The 16,072-nt window shown below is 31.4% G+C and overlaps 4 protein-coding genes across 7 annotated transcripts; 3 read left to right on the forward strand and 1 right to left on the reverse strand.

The window, feature by feature from the left end:
- Positions 1-63: 63 nt before the first annotated feature.
- Positions 64-3,059, forward strand: LOC114875941 (pre-mRNA-splicing factor CWC22 homolog). 3 transcript variants are annotated; one of them, XM_046287948.1, is made up of 2 exons: positions 64-514; positions 592-3,059. In XM_046287948.1, exon 2 carries the CDS (start codon positions 640-642, stop codon positions 2,869-2,871), a length of 2,232 nt encoding a protein of 743 aa, XP_046143904.1. In that variant the 5' UTR covers positions 64-514; positions 592-639; the 3' UTR covers positions 2,872-3,059. The 3 variants fall into 3 exon arrangements, with proteins under 3 accessions (XP_046143904.1, XP_046143905.1, XP_029042644.1); XM_046287949.1 differs by having other exon boundaries at positions 627-3,059; XM_029186811.2 differs by having other exon boundaries at positions 633-3,059.
- A 1,386-nt stretch (positions 3,060-4,445) lies between these two features.
- Positions 4,446-11,846, forward strand: LOC114875936 (ski oncogene). Of its 2 annotated transcripts, XM_029186807.2 has the most exons (4): positions 4,446-4,843; positions 4,905-6,506; positions 6,716-6,948; positions 7,038-11,846. In XM_029186807.2, exons 2-4 carry the CDS (start codon positions 5,412-5,414, stop codon positions 7,840-7,842), a joined length of 2,133 nt encoding a protein of 710 aa, XP_029042640.1. In that variant the 5' UTR covers positions 4,446-4,843; positions 4,905-5,411; the 3' UTR covers positions 7,843-11,846. The 2 variants fall into 2 exon arrangements, with proteins under 2 accessions (XP_029042640.1, XP_029042639.1); XM_029186806.2 differs by having other exon boundaries at positions 4,446-6,506.
- A 457-nt stretch (positions 11,847-12,303) lies between these two features.
- On the forward strand, positions 12,304-14,525 carry LOC114875925 (mitochondrial thiamine pyrophosphate carrier-like). The gene is made up of 5 exons (XM_029186781.2): positions 12,304-12,743; positions 12,836-13,054; positions 13,139-13,291; positions 13,554-13,756; positions 13,827-14,525. Exons 2-5 carry the CDS (start codon positions 12,935-12,937, stop codon positions 14,293-14,295), a joined length of 945 nt encoding a protein of 314 aa, XP_029042614.1. The 5' UTR covers positions 12,304-12,743; positions 12,836-12,934; the 3' UTR covers positions 14,296-14,525.
- Positions 14,426-16,069, reverse strand: LOC114875923 (glyoxylate reductase/hydroxypyruvate reductase). Its single transcript, XM_029186777.2, has 4 exons — positions 15,781-16,069; positions 15,240-15,560; positions 14,706-15,163; positions 14,426-14,642 (listed from the first exon to the last, which is right to left on the reverse strand). The coding sequence occupies exons 1-4, from the start codon at positions 15,966-15,968 to the stop codon at positions 14,515-14,517; spliced, it is 1,095 nt and encodes a 364-aa protein (XP_029042610.2). The 5' UTR covers positions 15,969-16,069; the 3' UTR covers positions 14,426-14,514.
- Between the last annotated feature and the right edge of the window lie 3 nt (positions 16,070-16,072).

The following is a 16,072-nucleotide window of genomic DNA, read 5'->3' on the forward strand; positions in this document are numbered from 1 at the left end:
TGCTACTTTCATTAACTTTGAATATATCACTTATAAGAAATTCTCATCACGTGGTAAATTTCTGCAACTATCTTCAGACTTTGCGAAGTTCAAAATAAAAATTATTTATAATAAAATAAATATTTTCCTTTAACTATTTAGCACTATATTAGAACAACTAATCCCTTAATTATTTATATTTCTTGTCTCCCTTTTTATAGTTTTAATAATACTAACTATATCAATACCGCGTTGGTCTTTTAAGTGCATCATGCAGCCCTATGAAAACAGAAACATACCTTGTTCAAACGTCAGTGGGCACTTTGTGTGCAATTAAATAGTGTATGAAACATTTAATAAATAGAAATGTATCATTTAATATAGTATATAAGTACTAATAATGTAATGAATATAGTATGTAATGTAACGAACTTTCCAACGTATATCGTTGCTAAAGAAGTATAATTACAATTTTGAGGTTATTCTGTATAAGAGGTTAAGTTCTATCAAAGCATTATTATACATAACTTTCAGGGTAAGAAATCTTATTTTATGATTACTATATCTTTAATTAGTATCTTCAGACTTATATTATTTTGTTTTTCTTAATAGGTAGTTGAAAATTGCTCCAAATTACTGCTTTCAAGTTTTAGGTTTACAATGAAGAGGTCACACTCTCGACGGGATAGAGATGATTATGAACGTCCTAAACATCATTCAAGAGATGATAATCATGAAAAGGAACGAGAACGTAATCGAGACCGAGACCGGGACCGGGATAGAGAAAGAGATAGGGAAAGAGATCGACATTATAATGATAGATATAATAGAAAAAATGATCAGAAAAGAAATTATGATGCTGAAGAATCAAATACAGAATATCGATCGTACAAACGACAAGATTTAAGAAGATCAAAAGATTATGAAAAAGAAAACAAAAGGAAACAAGAAAAAGACAAAGTTATAGATTCAGAAATGGGGAAGAAACAAGAAACAAATGCTGCTGACGAGGCATTAGAAAGACAAAATCGAACTGTCGAGTTATTAACATCAAGGACAGGTGGTGCTTATATTCCACCTGCAAAATTACGTTTGATGCAAGCTGAAATCACCGACAAATCTGGAGCTGCGTATCAACGTATTGCATGGGAAGCTCTTAAAAAATCTATACATGGTCATATTAACAAAGTTAATATTAGTAATATTGGACTTATTACTCGAGAACTTTTAAAAGAGAACATTGTTAGAGGTAGAGGTTTGCTTGCTCGATCTATTATTCAAGCTCAAGCAGCTTCGCCGACTTTTACATCTGTCTATGCAGCCCTCACAGCAATTATTAATTCTAAATTTCCCAATATCGGTGAATTAATACTGAAACGTCTTGTAATACAATTCAAACGTGGTTTTAGAAGAAATGACAAACCTCTTTGTATATCTTCGGGAACATTTATCGCACATTTAGTAAATCAAAGAGTAGCGCACGAGATCTTAGCTTTAGAAATTCTGACTTTGTTAGTAGAAACGCCAACAGATGATTCTGTAGAAGTGGCGATTGCATTTTTAAAAGAATGTGGAATGAAATTAACTGAAGTTTCCAGAAAGGGTATAGAAGCTATATTTGAAATGTTAAGAAATATATTACACGAAGGACAATTAGATAAAAGAGTACAGTATATGATCGAAGTCATGTTTCAAGTTCGAAAAGATGGTTTTAAAGATCATGAGGCTGTTCCAGAAGAACTTGATCTTGTGGAAGAAGAAAATCAATTTACTCATCTAGTGACGTTAGATGAAGCAACTGATTCCCAGGACATATTGAATGTTTTTAAATTTGATGCAGAGTACGTAGATAATGAGGATAAATATAAACAATTGAGTAGAGAAATATTAGGTTCAGATGTGAGCGGTTCAGAAAGTGAAGAAGACGACGAAGAAGAATCCTCAGATGAAGACAGCAGCACTGCTGTAGTGGAAGGAAAGGAGGATGTGATTGTAGATAGCACAGAAACAAATTTAACAGCACTTAGAAGAACAATATATTTAACGATACATTCGTCGCTAGACTTTGAAGAATGTGCACATAAATTGATGAAAATGCAATTAAAACCTGGCCAAGAAACTGAACTTTGTCATATGTTTCTAGATTGTTGTGCCGAAATGAGGACATATGAAAAATTTTTTGGGCTTTTAGCCGGCCGGTTTTGTGCCATTAATAAGATATATGTTACACCGTTCGAGCAAATATTTCGAGATTCATATCACACAATACATCGTTTAGATACAAATAAGTTACGTAATGTATCAAAGTTCTTTGCACATTTATTGTTTACTGATTCTATATCATGGGAAGTGTTATCTTGTATAAAATTAACCGAAGAAGATACTACAAGCTCTAATAGGATATTTATCAAAATTCTATTTCAAGAACTATCAGAGTATATGGGACTATCTAAATTGAATCTACGTGTTAAAGATGTTACATTACAACACGCATTCGAGGGTCTATTTCCCAGGGACGATCCAAAAAATACCCGATTTGCTATCAATTTTTTTACGTCCATCGGTTTGGGCGGACTTACGGACGACTTAAGAGAACATTTAAAATCTCATCCAAAACCCACAATAATACCAGCTCTGGAACAGAAACCTGAAAGTGTTTCAAATTCTGATGATTCTTCTACTTCTAGTTCAAGCACATCCTCGTCGTCCTCTTCTTCATCTTCATCTAGTAGTTCAAGTTCAGATGATTCTGATATATCTTCAGATGAACAAACGAAAAAAGAGAAAAAGAAGATGAGAAAAGAAAGGAAAAGAAAACAGAATACAAAAGAAACCAAAAAGAAGCATAAGAAGAAAGAGAAACATAAAGTGAAAAAAGCTAAAACTAAATAACATTTATTGTATAAATAATAATCAATAAATATATGTATGCTCCTACTGACACTATCATTTTTCATATCTATAAGATATTTGTATACAAATATATTACAAATTCAAAAAAGCATTTGAATGCTTGATAACATGTATAGGTACATACATAAAATATTCCTCAATTTCAATAAATATATTTTTAACAACAATCTTAGCTTAAAAAACAAATATATCCTATACGTATTCGTTACCAAATCTTTAAGTAATAAATGTAACATATTTTACCCTTTTATTGCGTCGCTGAAAATAATAAAAAATTAAAAAGTATACTTATGCGGCTACTGATTGACATAATCAATTAGTATCAGGCTACACAGTCATTTTATTCGCTCAAGGCATAATTTACATTCCTTAAAAGAATAATAGAGCTCTTATTTGTGTAACCAAAATACTATCATAAAGCGTAATACGCACGGCATATTATGTTTATTCTGACACTGAATGCAGAATAGCCGGATGCACTTTTATGCATGTGGGTGTGTAAACCGTGTGTAGACTGTAGACTATTTTGACGGGGAGATCACGTGATTAAATACTCAGTCGCCGCCACTACTACTGCCGTCGTCCGACTAACCAGCCGATACTATGCCACAAACGGTAGATACGCAGACTCAACCGTTCCACATCTTTTGGAAGCAAGCGCGGTCTGAACGAGATCTGTGACGTGCATATACATGTGTATCACACACTAACTTAATAGATATCAGAGTACGATAGAAACGAAAACTGCTAACGTGGTAGATACGGAGCGCGGCAGGAGGCCAAGCATTATGCTGGCTCGGTGGAAGAAGCGGTGTTAACGAGGGGGGTATACGTAGTGAACTTTGTTTAACGATGTGATGTTTGTGTAGTATGAAAACTGTGTAGAGAGTTTATGATAACTGTTTGACGTTGAAAACACACGAGTGGCAAAGACGTAATACAATGCATATATACGGAATAAAGAACATAATACTCTGTATGGTTAGAGAAAATATACAATGATATGAAGGCCCTCTAAGGCTAAGGACACACTGGTGCTATCTCCTCGTGTTTACATATGCATATGATCGTGGTGTATGCGTACACATGTGTGCAAAAAAACAACGAGGTGGAGTATTTGTACCACAAAAAAGACATACTGAAGGAAAGAAAAAGGGCGGGGGGGCGGGAGGGAGGAAGGAAGGAAGGAAGGGACAGAAGAATACATGCATACAACCAGCGAAACCGTCTTGTTATGAGATACGCAAGTACACGCACCTAGTGTTTTAATTATATTTGTATCACGTATCGGCTACGAATGACCGGAGTGTGGATAATCAGCATTGATTCCACGTTGTTTGCGATTGACATCGAGCAATGCCATAAAAAAGATGTGCATTTATCCGAGTGGTTGTTCGTTTCTCGTTTGGTGTGCGATCAATACGTCACTTCATCGCAATGTGCTAAGTCGACCTGTTGTCTAACGATGTTACTTATCATGGTGATAATATTCATCGATCGAACGTATCATCAATTTAATTATCGTAGTAAATAGTAAAAATCGGTATAATTTGTCATTTTGTTATTATCGCAAAGTGTACGACAGTAACAACGACAGAGTAGTGTCAGTGGTGTCGGTGGTAGTGACAGTGGCGACGACAGTGGCGGTGACTGTGACGGCGGCGACAGCGACAGTGGTGGTAGAAATAGCTGTAGCCTGTAGCGGTGGCGGTGGCGGTCGAATGGCGGTCGCGGTGGCGATCGCGATAGCGACTATAGTGACGGTAGTAACGATAATATCAAAGACAGTGACGATAGAAACAACGGCAGTGATATGCATCAGCTGAGAGGATATATCGTATTAAAATAACACGAAAGATGGAAAAATATGCGAACGAGATCAATAAAAGATAGAAAGAGAAAAAAAATGAATTGTGATTAACCGTCACTTGGGTGTTTATGAAGAAAACTGGTAAATAAATAAAGTGTAATAAACGGAGAATTATAATAAAAAAAGGGGTCTCAATTTATAGGTTGGTTAACACAGTGGTGATACATCATTATAAATATATATATGTATATATATATATATCAGTATAATTCAGTTGTTCAAGCAGAAACGAAATTATCATGTGCATGGAAGCGACTTTGCGATGGACAATAGATTGCGGATAATAGATAGTTGAGAATCCGTTGTGTCGAATATAATATTACATCAAAGGGTAACAGACTTCGAAAACATAGAAACAGGTTAAGTTTATACCCATCTCGCGTGCCAAAAAAGAAGCAATGAGAATACTTCATATCTTTGCTTACTAGCGTTGTTTTTCCGCTTGTATACGTGAGTTAAATGAACAATAACGTTGAATTAAGTGATTACAAAGTGAGTGAATGTGGGTTTCAATGCGTTGGTAGGTGTTGAGATACACCTATATTATAAATCATATAAAATAGTGTGGTATGTCAGAAGTACTCTCAGATATTTCGTACAACGACCGAACCTGCTATATTCTTGAATCTTAGCACACGCGATACGAATAATGGAGACGCTATTACCCGGTAATACGAACAATCAATCCTACAGTCCACAACTTAAGACAGTCTTAAAGACATATCAGCTATCCGCTGTAAAAAGCTTACAGGGTCCGAGTTCGGCCCTGCTTGGTATGGACTGCAAGAGTTTATTGCAAGAACAGACATCTTGTTACTCCCCTTCAACACGTTCGAATAATTGTGTCCTTGATTCAGCATCAGAACAAGCATCGGTGAAAGATATCGAAAAGAATAATAATCCATCGATAACACCAATTATCCCGTGTAAAGTTCGGAGAACTGATCAACCGCTCGAAGATTCAGACGAGGACCCTCAACTAGAGCGACCAAAACCCATTTGTGAAAAAAGAGAATTGGAATTTCAAATACCTATTTTAACTGCACCCGACCAAAGTTGTTCCGAAAGATGCGAGACAATTTTAGAAGGCGAACGAATATCTTGTTTTGTTGTAGGAGGTGAAAGGAGGTTATGTTTACCACAGATCTTGAACACAGTTTTACAAGAGTTTTCGCTACAACAAATCAATCAGGTTTGCGACGAATTGCAAATATATTGTTCACGATGTACACGAGATCAGTTAGAGGAACTTAAGCATTCGGGAATTTTACCACGTAATGCTCCTTCCTGTGGCCTTATCACTCAAACAGATGCCGAAAGGCTCGTCAGTGCTTTACTTTTACGGACAGAATCGTGTGATCCTCCTCAAATCAGCCAAAATCAGGATAATGAAAAAAAAATGTTAAGTAAAAATGATAGCAACGAGGAATCTATCGTCAAATTTAAAGTGTACCATGAGTGTTTTGGTAAATGTAAAGGTATATTTGATGCAAACTTGTTTGAGTCTGATAATTCTGTGTGCATCGAGTGTATCGAATGTGGCTGCCAATTCTCACCACAACGGTTTGTGAGACATGCTCATAGATCTCTTGAAAATCGTACCTGTCATTGGGGCTTTGATTCTGCAAACTGGCGATCTTATTTGTTACTTTCAAGAGATCAAGAACATTACAACAAGTCCCTTACTTTATTTCGAGAATTAAAAGAAAAACATCATACATTGAGTTCTAAAAGAAAATCAGAGGTATTGTATATTAACGTTATCTTAACAAAACTTGTAGTATTTATTTTACCTTTGCAGATACATTATTCTAAATTTGAAAATGATTAACATAATTAGAAAAAGTAATCTCTTTTATATTGTATCTATGAGATAGTGGATTATATATGAAATCATTTGTGTATTGAAATATAAGCAGAATAGAAATGAGAAAATAAAGAACCCTTTTCCAGTTGCGGCATGATTCAGAAAAATTAACTAAGCGAATTAGAAAGGATCTAGGAAGAGATGATTGTCCTGGAATTTATAATGGAAATGGCTTAGGCATGTATCATCCTGTATCTCAGGTAGCTAATGCAACTGATCCATATCTGCAAATGCAATGGGCAGTTTTTGAGTTAGCAGCTAGAGGAGCATCAGCTTTTAGACCTTGGAATACTACAAATCCTTGCAAGCATAAAGATAGGTGAGTATTAAAGATATATTTAAAATGACTCAATAGGAAATTCTGAAAAAAAACTATGATACATTATAACAATAATTTTCTTTGAATAGTTCATCATTGGTGCCTGCATACCTTAGTAGAGGTCCACCTATATTACAACACCCAGAGCGTGTGGTTCCTCTTTCTGAGTGTAAACGTTTTGAACCACACTTTCAACCAAATGTAGCCTTAGCACCTATACCTGCACCATCAGTGCCTGTAGTACTTCCACCGTCTGCTCATCATCAACGACGACACCATCATGAACATAAACGTTATAATCATCATCTATCAAGCCCTAACGAGAAAAAAGAAGTTTCGTCAGATAGTGTGAAACTTGAAAAAACATCTCCTAGTTCTGGTTCTGGTATCGGCACTTATCCTGCATTCCCTGCGTATGCGCCTGGAAGCGATAAGAAAGAATTGCCTCAGAAAAGTAAACAGGAAATTGGCGAAGAAGAAGAAAGTAGTGCTGCTGTAACATCTTCCACGATAAATGTAGAACCACCGTCAACTGAAATTGGAACTTCTTCCTTAGAAAGTGATTCTGATTCAGAAGGAACAGCGGCAATGGATTTGGAAGAAAGATTATTAGCTTTGGAGGTACCACAAGATGTTCTAGAATTGGCACGACGTATAGTTTCAGAGAATGTACAATTACGACGTCATCGACGTTCGGATGCACGTGAAATATCTCGATTGCGTAATCAATTGCAAATACAGCAAACACAATCATCAAATGGTGATGATAAGAAAGAAGAACCGGCAAATGCAAGTATAGCAGATAGTACAGAAGGTAGCGAAGAAACGGAAGCTACAGTACCATCAAATAACAAAGAGTCTGAATCTGTTGTTTTAGCAGTTAGTAAAGAGTAAAATCAATGACTAGAATTTTTTAATTATTTAATACAAAACTGCTCAGCAATTTTTTGCAACGCTTATCTTTTGGCTAGATAAGCGTGCATTAAATTTAGTACTAGCTATAATAATGATAAATTCTAAATGAGTAAAAACTGTTTAGGTTATGTGATATATAGAGAGCCTTTAACGTTGTAACAGTTAATTTGAAATTGTAATTGTAATCATATTTCATTGTGTCGATTTTAATTCAAATCAAATGTAGATATTGTAATATATGAGAAAGGAAAATAAGTTAACCAAAATTTATCACATCATTTAATGATTATACTTAATGGTCATTGCATAAGTTTCTCATGCATATTAAATATGCATATGTGTGTCACAAAGATTTTTATGATCATTTGTTTAATTGTAAAATTAAACAAAGATCGGAAAATAAGAGATTAAATTGCTTTTCATTTACTTTTTTTTATAGTCATGATTGCATAATGTAAATATGTCAAGTATCATAGATGTATGATTATATTAATAATATTATCATACAAAATATTGCTAAAGTACAAAAAACCTTTAGGTGCTATATTGTTATATTAGAAATGTTTTAAGCATAAATCTAGGTGTATTTCAACAGTTCGTACTATCGTAATGTCAAGATCTTGATTAAATTTTAATTATCTTTATAGTGTTGAATAAAGGTGAAATGTTATATTTCACTAATAAACTGAATTTGAATGATTATTTATAAATAAAGTAAGTTAACTATTTAAACATTTGGAAATTGTAAAATTATTATTATTCAAGTGATATTAGTGTAAATCGTGAAACTTTAACTTATATAAACAATTGATAATTTTTTATATGTTGATTAATTTCTTAATTATTTTGTAACAGCAAAATTAATTCCGATTCCTTAAACATAGATTTATCATATTATGAACCAATTGAACTAAAAATGAAGTAAACATTATTTTAACAAAAATATGAAAAATCGCACTACATACTACGATCTTATTTTTGGTTCTTTATTCTTACCCCCTGGTAATAACCATTTTATTAACGATCTTCATTTTTAATAAAAGTATTAATATGAGATGCTATAGCAACTATTGATATTTATTTGAAACATTGTATTAACATATCGTTTTAATCGCATTTAAAATTTGAAAAAAGTTCAGTCTTATAAGTTGTATAACTTCAAATGTGATTTATTAAAAATATTTTTATATAATTAAAACTTCATCAGTATTTAAAGGGGGTTCTAAAACAAAATTATAAATACAATTCTGACGTTCATCGAATACCATTCTTAATTTTTGCTCATTATTGTTGAAAGATACATGCAATAATAGAAGAGAATACAATTTTTCAAGCATACTTTTGAAATTAATACTGACTTAGAGATATACCTAGATAAGCACTAAACGTTTAAGAATGAAAAAAAAAACACATGAATATGGAAATGTCAAGATATAATAAATATTATAAATATTTATGTAATATATATTTATATTTGTATATATCTTTAACATGCATTTTTGTAACTTTATTGATTTTTCTTGTACATGTATTTTCTTTATTTCCCGAAATTTTTTTTCATTGTTTTGCTTGTTTTAGCTAGCGGTATATGAATTTCAATGCAAATTTTAAGAATTTAATTATACCATTATTAAATTATAATTGTAAAAAAAACACGATCTTGTTTTTAAAAAGACTAATTAAAAATTCCAAATGTATAAAACATTTAAAAAATGAAAAGTATATTAAAAAGGTTGTTTTATAAGCTTCAAAAGCTTTTTTTTGTATTGAATACATACTAGGAAGTATATAAATCTTACATCTATTTGCACACTATAGCAGAAAAACAGTTAGTAATTATACATTTGTGTATTTGAAATATACATGTATACATATTTCGAGACTGCTTGGAAGATCTCTTATCATATACATTTTTCTAACATAACAAGAGTGCCAGGAATTCTTGTAATCTCATCGAAGCACAAGGCATAAGAAATCTTCAATTTCATCATCTATAAAATTTGCTTTTCAAATGAAATCAATCATCCATTTTTCAAAGCAATCTGTTAGCAAGAAAATTAACGGTGTATGAAATATATGATTGATTACGTAGGATAAATACATTCATTATTATACTTCATACAACATTTGGTCAATATATAATAACATATGCGCGTTACATCATATTGTTGTAATAATAATATTATAAGCATCCCACCTAAGGTGAAAAAAAAAAAATATATAATAATTTATGATTTTCATACATACTCGGTTTACTATAGGTATGTAGAATATATGATAAAATAGTACATTGTATGAATTGCATACAACTTGATTTTTGAATATATTTGAGATCTGCGTATGTTTAAAAGTTTCGATAAATCATGTAACTGCCATGACTAAATATGTATTTTAATTTTTTTTTTTTTGAATGGGTGATGTATTTTAAGTTCAAATGGGAAATTACAAATAAACACATAATATGCGACGCCTGACTTTATTAAAAACATTTATGCACGATGCACGACGTGTTGATGTGGATTTCGTTCGTTCGAATAAATAATTAATCTGCCAATCGGTTTTTACTGATACAAAGGTGATTTATAAAAAAGTGATGTTATCGAATGTTTCATAAATATGATACGTCGTTAATTGTTATGATATTTAGTTCATCAAAACTTAAAAAAAAAAAAAAGAATATTGTCACGAGCAGTAGTTAGTGTAATTATTATTATTATACTGTACGTATATATTTTAATATGCGTAAATAACAAATGTATTTAAGAACTCGTTCGATTTTCATTTCAAATGCTAGACTATAATTCTGTGCTCATGTTAGAAACGAGTTAAGAAATATGAAATACTAATCGAACGAGTATCAGTTCTTGTTTTCTTGTCTTTTTATAACGTCCACGAATCGGGATTCAAGAAAATAAACTATTGAGTGATAGATAAATCGTTCGTTGTGTTAAATATTCACATGCAATAAAAAAGAACAAGCATTCGACGCAAATTACATCGTAGAGCTAGGATGAATTTAATACATGATAATTGTAAGATAGTATATCTTTAGAATGTTGCTTTGTGAGTGAACTTAGTACTAATAACTTAGCATGTTTACTGGTCTCTCGATAAAATATATAAGTAGTGTGCACTTATTCTAACATAACATTAGAATGTTTTGTTTTCAAATCATCGCAGAAAAAGTTTGTTATGTCATTCTAACAAATGTTCAACAAATACTTGTTGGCTATTTTAAAGGGCTCCTAATAATGTAAAAATATTTTCTATTTTACTGGGAGGGATATAATTCGTACACAGTGGCGGGATTCAAATTTCCTCACCCACTCTGTCAATAGTTTATTTTCTTAATTGATGCACTTACTCTTCGATAGATAAAATAATAGATTTTAGAAGATAAATGTATTTCATACGACACATAATTAATAGATATTCTTAAGAAACGAAACGTGTCATTAAATATGTATAAAACAAGTGCAATATTAAAGTACAAAACTCGATCTTTCTTTTGAATTTTGTATATTTTACAAAAAAAAGGGCAAGGAAAAAAGTATGTGAATAGATTTTTTCGACACTTTAAATTATTAACTATAAGAATTTCGAAAATGTTTTATCATCAAAATCTTTAACGAGTCTTAAGACCCCCTACAGTCCCTGATTACGTACTTATAATAGCGTTCAAGTTTTTAATATTATACAATTTTGTAATCACTTTAATCATTACCTTAAATTTTGTATGATCGAATTTCTGTATTCGAACGACGAACTCCATATCGTTGTGGATCGCTATATAACAATAGATATTAAGTAGCTCCAGTAGTAGTCTGATTGATCTTTGGCATAATTTTAGAGTAAATGTACATATAACTATTTTCCAAGAAAATACTCATTGTTAAATGTATATGAAGGGAAACTGTTATAGATAAGGCTATTATCGTCATTTATATTAATTGAGATAATAAACAACGTTTCGATTAAACGAGCTCCTCAGACTGACATCTGAAATGACCCAGTTTTGACTCCCTTTAATTCTATTTTCTTTTTAAATTAACACAAGACTAAAAAATTATTAAAATAATGGTTTGATAAACTTGCATTTCAAAAAGATCGCCATAAATTAAATTTTTTTTAATTCAATCCTAGCGCCATCTCTTCAAAAGTGGCTCAAACTACTCAACGGCTTACCGATCGATTTTCCGAACAGAGGAACACTAGCGCCGACTATAGGAGAACAGCGGAAACTACGGTAAGTTGGTAAGTAGCTTCGGTAACTTGTCGAATAGTTTCAGCCGATTTCGTATAGGTGGCGATAGGATAGAATTTTAAAAATTTAATTTACGGCGGTCTTTTTAAAATGCAAGTTTGTCAAAAAATTATTTTGATAATTTTTCAGATTTGCGCTGATTTAAAAAAAAAATAGAATCAAAGGATGTAAAAATTGTATTTTTTTAATTGTAAACTGGTAAAGCAAACATGATTGTCATGCCGATTTTGGTCCGTACATGCGATCCTAACCACACTTGATGGTATCAGGGACCCCCACTATTATGACACTTGACTTTAATTAAATCTTACGTAGATTTTTAAATAATTATGTTGCTACATAAAGGAAATAAAATTATGGATCCTTCTTTAATTGTGTACTATTTATTACTTGTATAAAGTCTCTATTTTCAATTGCATATCAAATTTTAGAACGATTATTTACTATCAAACGTTGATTTTGCGCATAATATTGGATGTCATTGAAAGTCGTTTTTTTATTTATAAATAGATTATACGTAAGAAATGTGTTGAATTGTAAATACATTACATTTTGTATATGTTTTTTAATTTGCTTACTAATGTAAATTTGATTTTAATAATCAGATTAACTACATGTATGTTCTTGATATTAAGAATACATGAACTCTATTTCTTCATATAATCATGCTTTTCACATTTTATTTTTTGCACATGTACATTTTTGCAGCTTAAAGTATTAAGAATTGCAAAACAATTGTATTACCTTCATATTAAGGCATATTTTTTATATAGCCTTTTAAATGTAAAGCATATAAAGCAGAAAAAAATGAGTGCTTTGTTAAAAAGAAATGATAATAATTCAGATCATGCTATAGCAGGGGCTGCTAGTGGTTTTATAACAAGGTTTTGTTGTCAACCTTTAGATGTTATAAAAATTAGATTTCAGGTAAAAACTTCTTGTATGTTACATGTGCCAAAAGTTGATGTATAATTGTATTCACATTATAAACATCTTTACTATTGTATATAGTTACAAGTTGAACCAATTACTGATCATCATGTTAGTAAATACCAGTCTTTAGTCCAAGCATTTTATTTAATAACTAAAGAAGAAGGTCTTTTTGCACTTTGGAAAGGACATGTTCCTGCACAATTACTTTCTATTGTATATGGAATGAGTCAGGTGAATAGTAATATTAAAAAATTTGTTTTTACAGGTAATATTGTTTAAAGTTTTCATTGACTAATTAAAGGGATAATTATACTGATTAACAATTTGGTAATTATTGTGATATTTGAATGAATACTGCTTCAAACAAATGACACTCATGTACCATGAGGCAAATTATATTGTTATATGAAAACTTTAAACAACATTAGCTGCATTATCATTTTATTTGAACTTCTTGTATAAGTATAGAAATTATAATATTGACACTTTACAGTTCTATTCATTTCATATGTTCATGAAAGTAACAGACAGTTTTCCATCATTGAATGAATGGATATATTCAACAAAATTTGTAGCTGGAGCAGGTGCTGGTTTGGTAGCTACAGTTATATCATTTCCTTTTGACACCATAAGAACTAGATTAGTGGCACAATCAAGTAAGCATCAAGTATATAAGGGAATTTTTCATTCTTGCAGGCAAGTTTCAAACGAACAGTTACTTTTTATAAACATTCTCTTAAAATTATTATATAAAATGTATTTTCAGTTGTATTGTGCGACATGAATCTCCAAGGGTCTTCTTTTATGGATTACTACCATCATTATTGCAAATTGCACCACATACTGGGTTGCAATTTGCATTTTATGGATTTTTTACTGATGTTTATAAAAAATATTATAATGAAACAGATAATAATTTTTATAACTCTATGATGTCAGGTAGTGCAGCTGGTTTATTAGCTAAAACTGCAATATATCCACTTGATCTTAGTAGAAAAAGATTACAAATACAAGGGTTTAAGCATGGTAGAACAGGTTTTGGCACATTTTTTGAGTGCAAGGGTCTTATAGATTGTTTAAAAGTAACATTCAAGAAAGAGGGAGTAAAAGGGCTGTTTAAAGGTTTAGTACCAAGTCAATTAAAAGCAGCTGCAACAACTGCATTGCATTTTACCGCATATGAACAAAGTTTAGTAGCAATACAAGCATTAAGATCATATGCTTCCAAAAAGTAGTCATAATATTGATGTATAATAGTACAATATTAGAATATATTATTGATTGTTATATGTACAAATTTATGTATATATGTTAATATAACTTGCATTTGTACAAAAAACTAAACTATATAGATAAACAATGACATGTATACAAAACTAATTTATTTTTTGTATATATTCCAATATGTATTTAGTAGATTGATTAATTTTTATACTTAAGAATACACTTTGTATTTATAGTTGTAGTGGAGAAGGCATTTCATTTGGTTTTCCTTGCAAGACCGCAATTATATTTTTAGCGGTAATTTTTGACATTTCCTCTCGTGTTTCTGTAGCAGCACTACCAATATGGGGTAGTATCACTATAATAGAAACAATTAATCAGTTTAATCATGAATTCATTGATGTTTCAGTTTCATACTTACCACAATTATCTAAAGTCAGTAATTCACTGTTTAATGGAATTGGTTCAGGAGTCATAACATCTAAGCCTGCAGCTCTAATGGTTCCATCTTTTAAAGCTGCTACTAGAGCAGGTTGATCAACAATTTCGCCCCTACTAATATTTATAAATATAGCAGATCTTTTCATTTTATGAAATGTACTTTTATTAAACATCTGCTTTGTTTCTGATGTTAGAGCTGTTGTGACAATTACAAAGTCACTGTTTTGTAACAGTGCATCAAATTCTACTTTCTCCCCTCCAAATTCAGATGCTTCTGGCTTAATAGTTCTACTTGTATATAATATTTTGGCAACATTAAAGCCTTTGACACATTTTGCTACTTGTCTACCAATGCGACCTAATCCTACTATTCCAACTGTAGATCCAGATAAACCAGGACCACACATCCAAGTAGGTGACCATGCTTTCCATTCACCCCTATGAATCATATTTTAAACAAGAATATTTAAACAAAAAAATTTAATATTTATTAAAGATATATTCTGTTTCATACTTGTAAATAGCTCTGTTTGCTTCTATTAATCTTCTAGATGTAGCTAAAAGTAATCCCATAGTTAATTCAGCTGTTGCATCAGTTAAAATGCCAGGGGTGTAACCAACTTTAATATTCCTTTGTTTTAAAGCCTTTAAATCCAAATGATCAACACCAACTGACATAGATGCAACAACTTTTAATTGTGGTCCTGCTGCTTCTAGAACTTCATTGTCTATTTTGTCAGTTAGTAGACAATAAACACCATCTACATTTTGTATTTTTGATAGTAATACAGATCTAGGAATTGGTTCAGGTTTTTCCCATAAAATAACATCATATCTGAAATCAAATAGGAAGAGTATTAAGATCAATGCAACAAAGAAACTTTATGTATTTTTTTGACAAGTTTAAGATATAAGAATAAAACACTTATTTAAATATTTAACAAATATTAACATATTGTATTTATGTACAGCACGTGTATGATTTGTTTATGTTCATGTGTAAATGTAACTATATAAATAAAAAATGATTAAGGCAAAGGAAAAATAGTACTTACTGTTCTTTAAGCAAATTTAATCCGGTAGTTGGAATATCTGGACGTGTAACTAAAACTTTTGGTCGACTCATTTTTATGGAATTAATAGACGTGGAAAACTTCGAACTGTTACGGGTAAAGATTTTGCGAGCGATTAAACGTAGCGAACTTTGACTTGACTGACAAAAGATAGTAAAGTTAGATAACATCGTGTTCTTTTTCAATAAGAATGTAATATTAATATTGTCTCCTATTTTTGTTCATAAGTTTCGGTATCCGGTAATATGAATTGGTAGTAAAGATATAACCTCAC

The sequence above is a fragment of the Osmia bicornis genome, chromosome 11 (genome assembly GCF_907164935.1).
Source record: "Osmia bicornis bicornis chromosome 11, iOsmBic2.1, whole genome shotgun sequence".
NCBI classification, from domain to species: domain Eukaryota; kingdom Metazoa; phylum Arthropoda; class Insecta; order Hymenoptera; family Megachilidae; genus Osmia; species Osmia bicornis.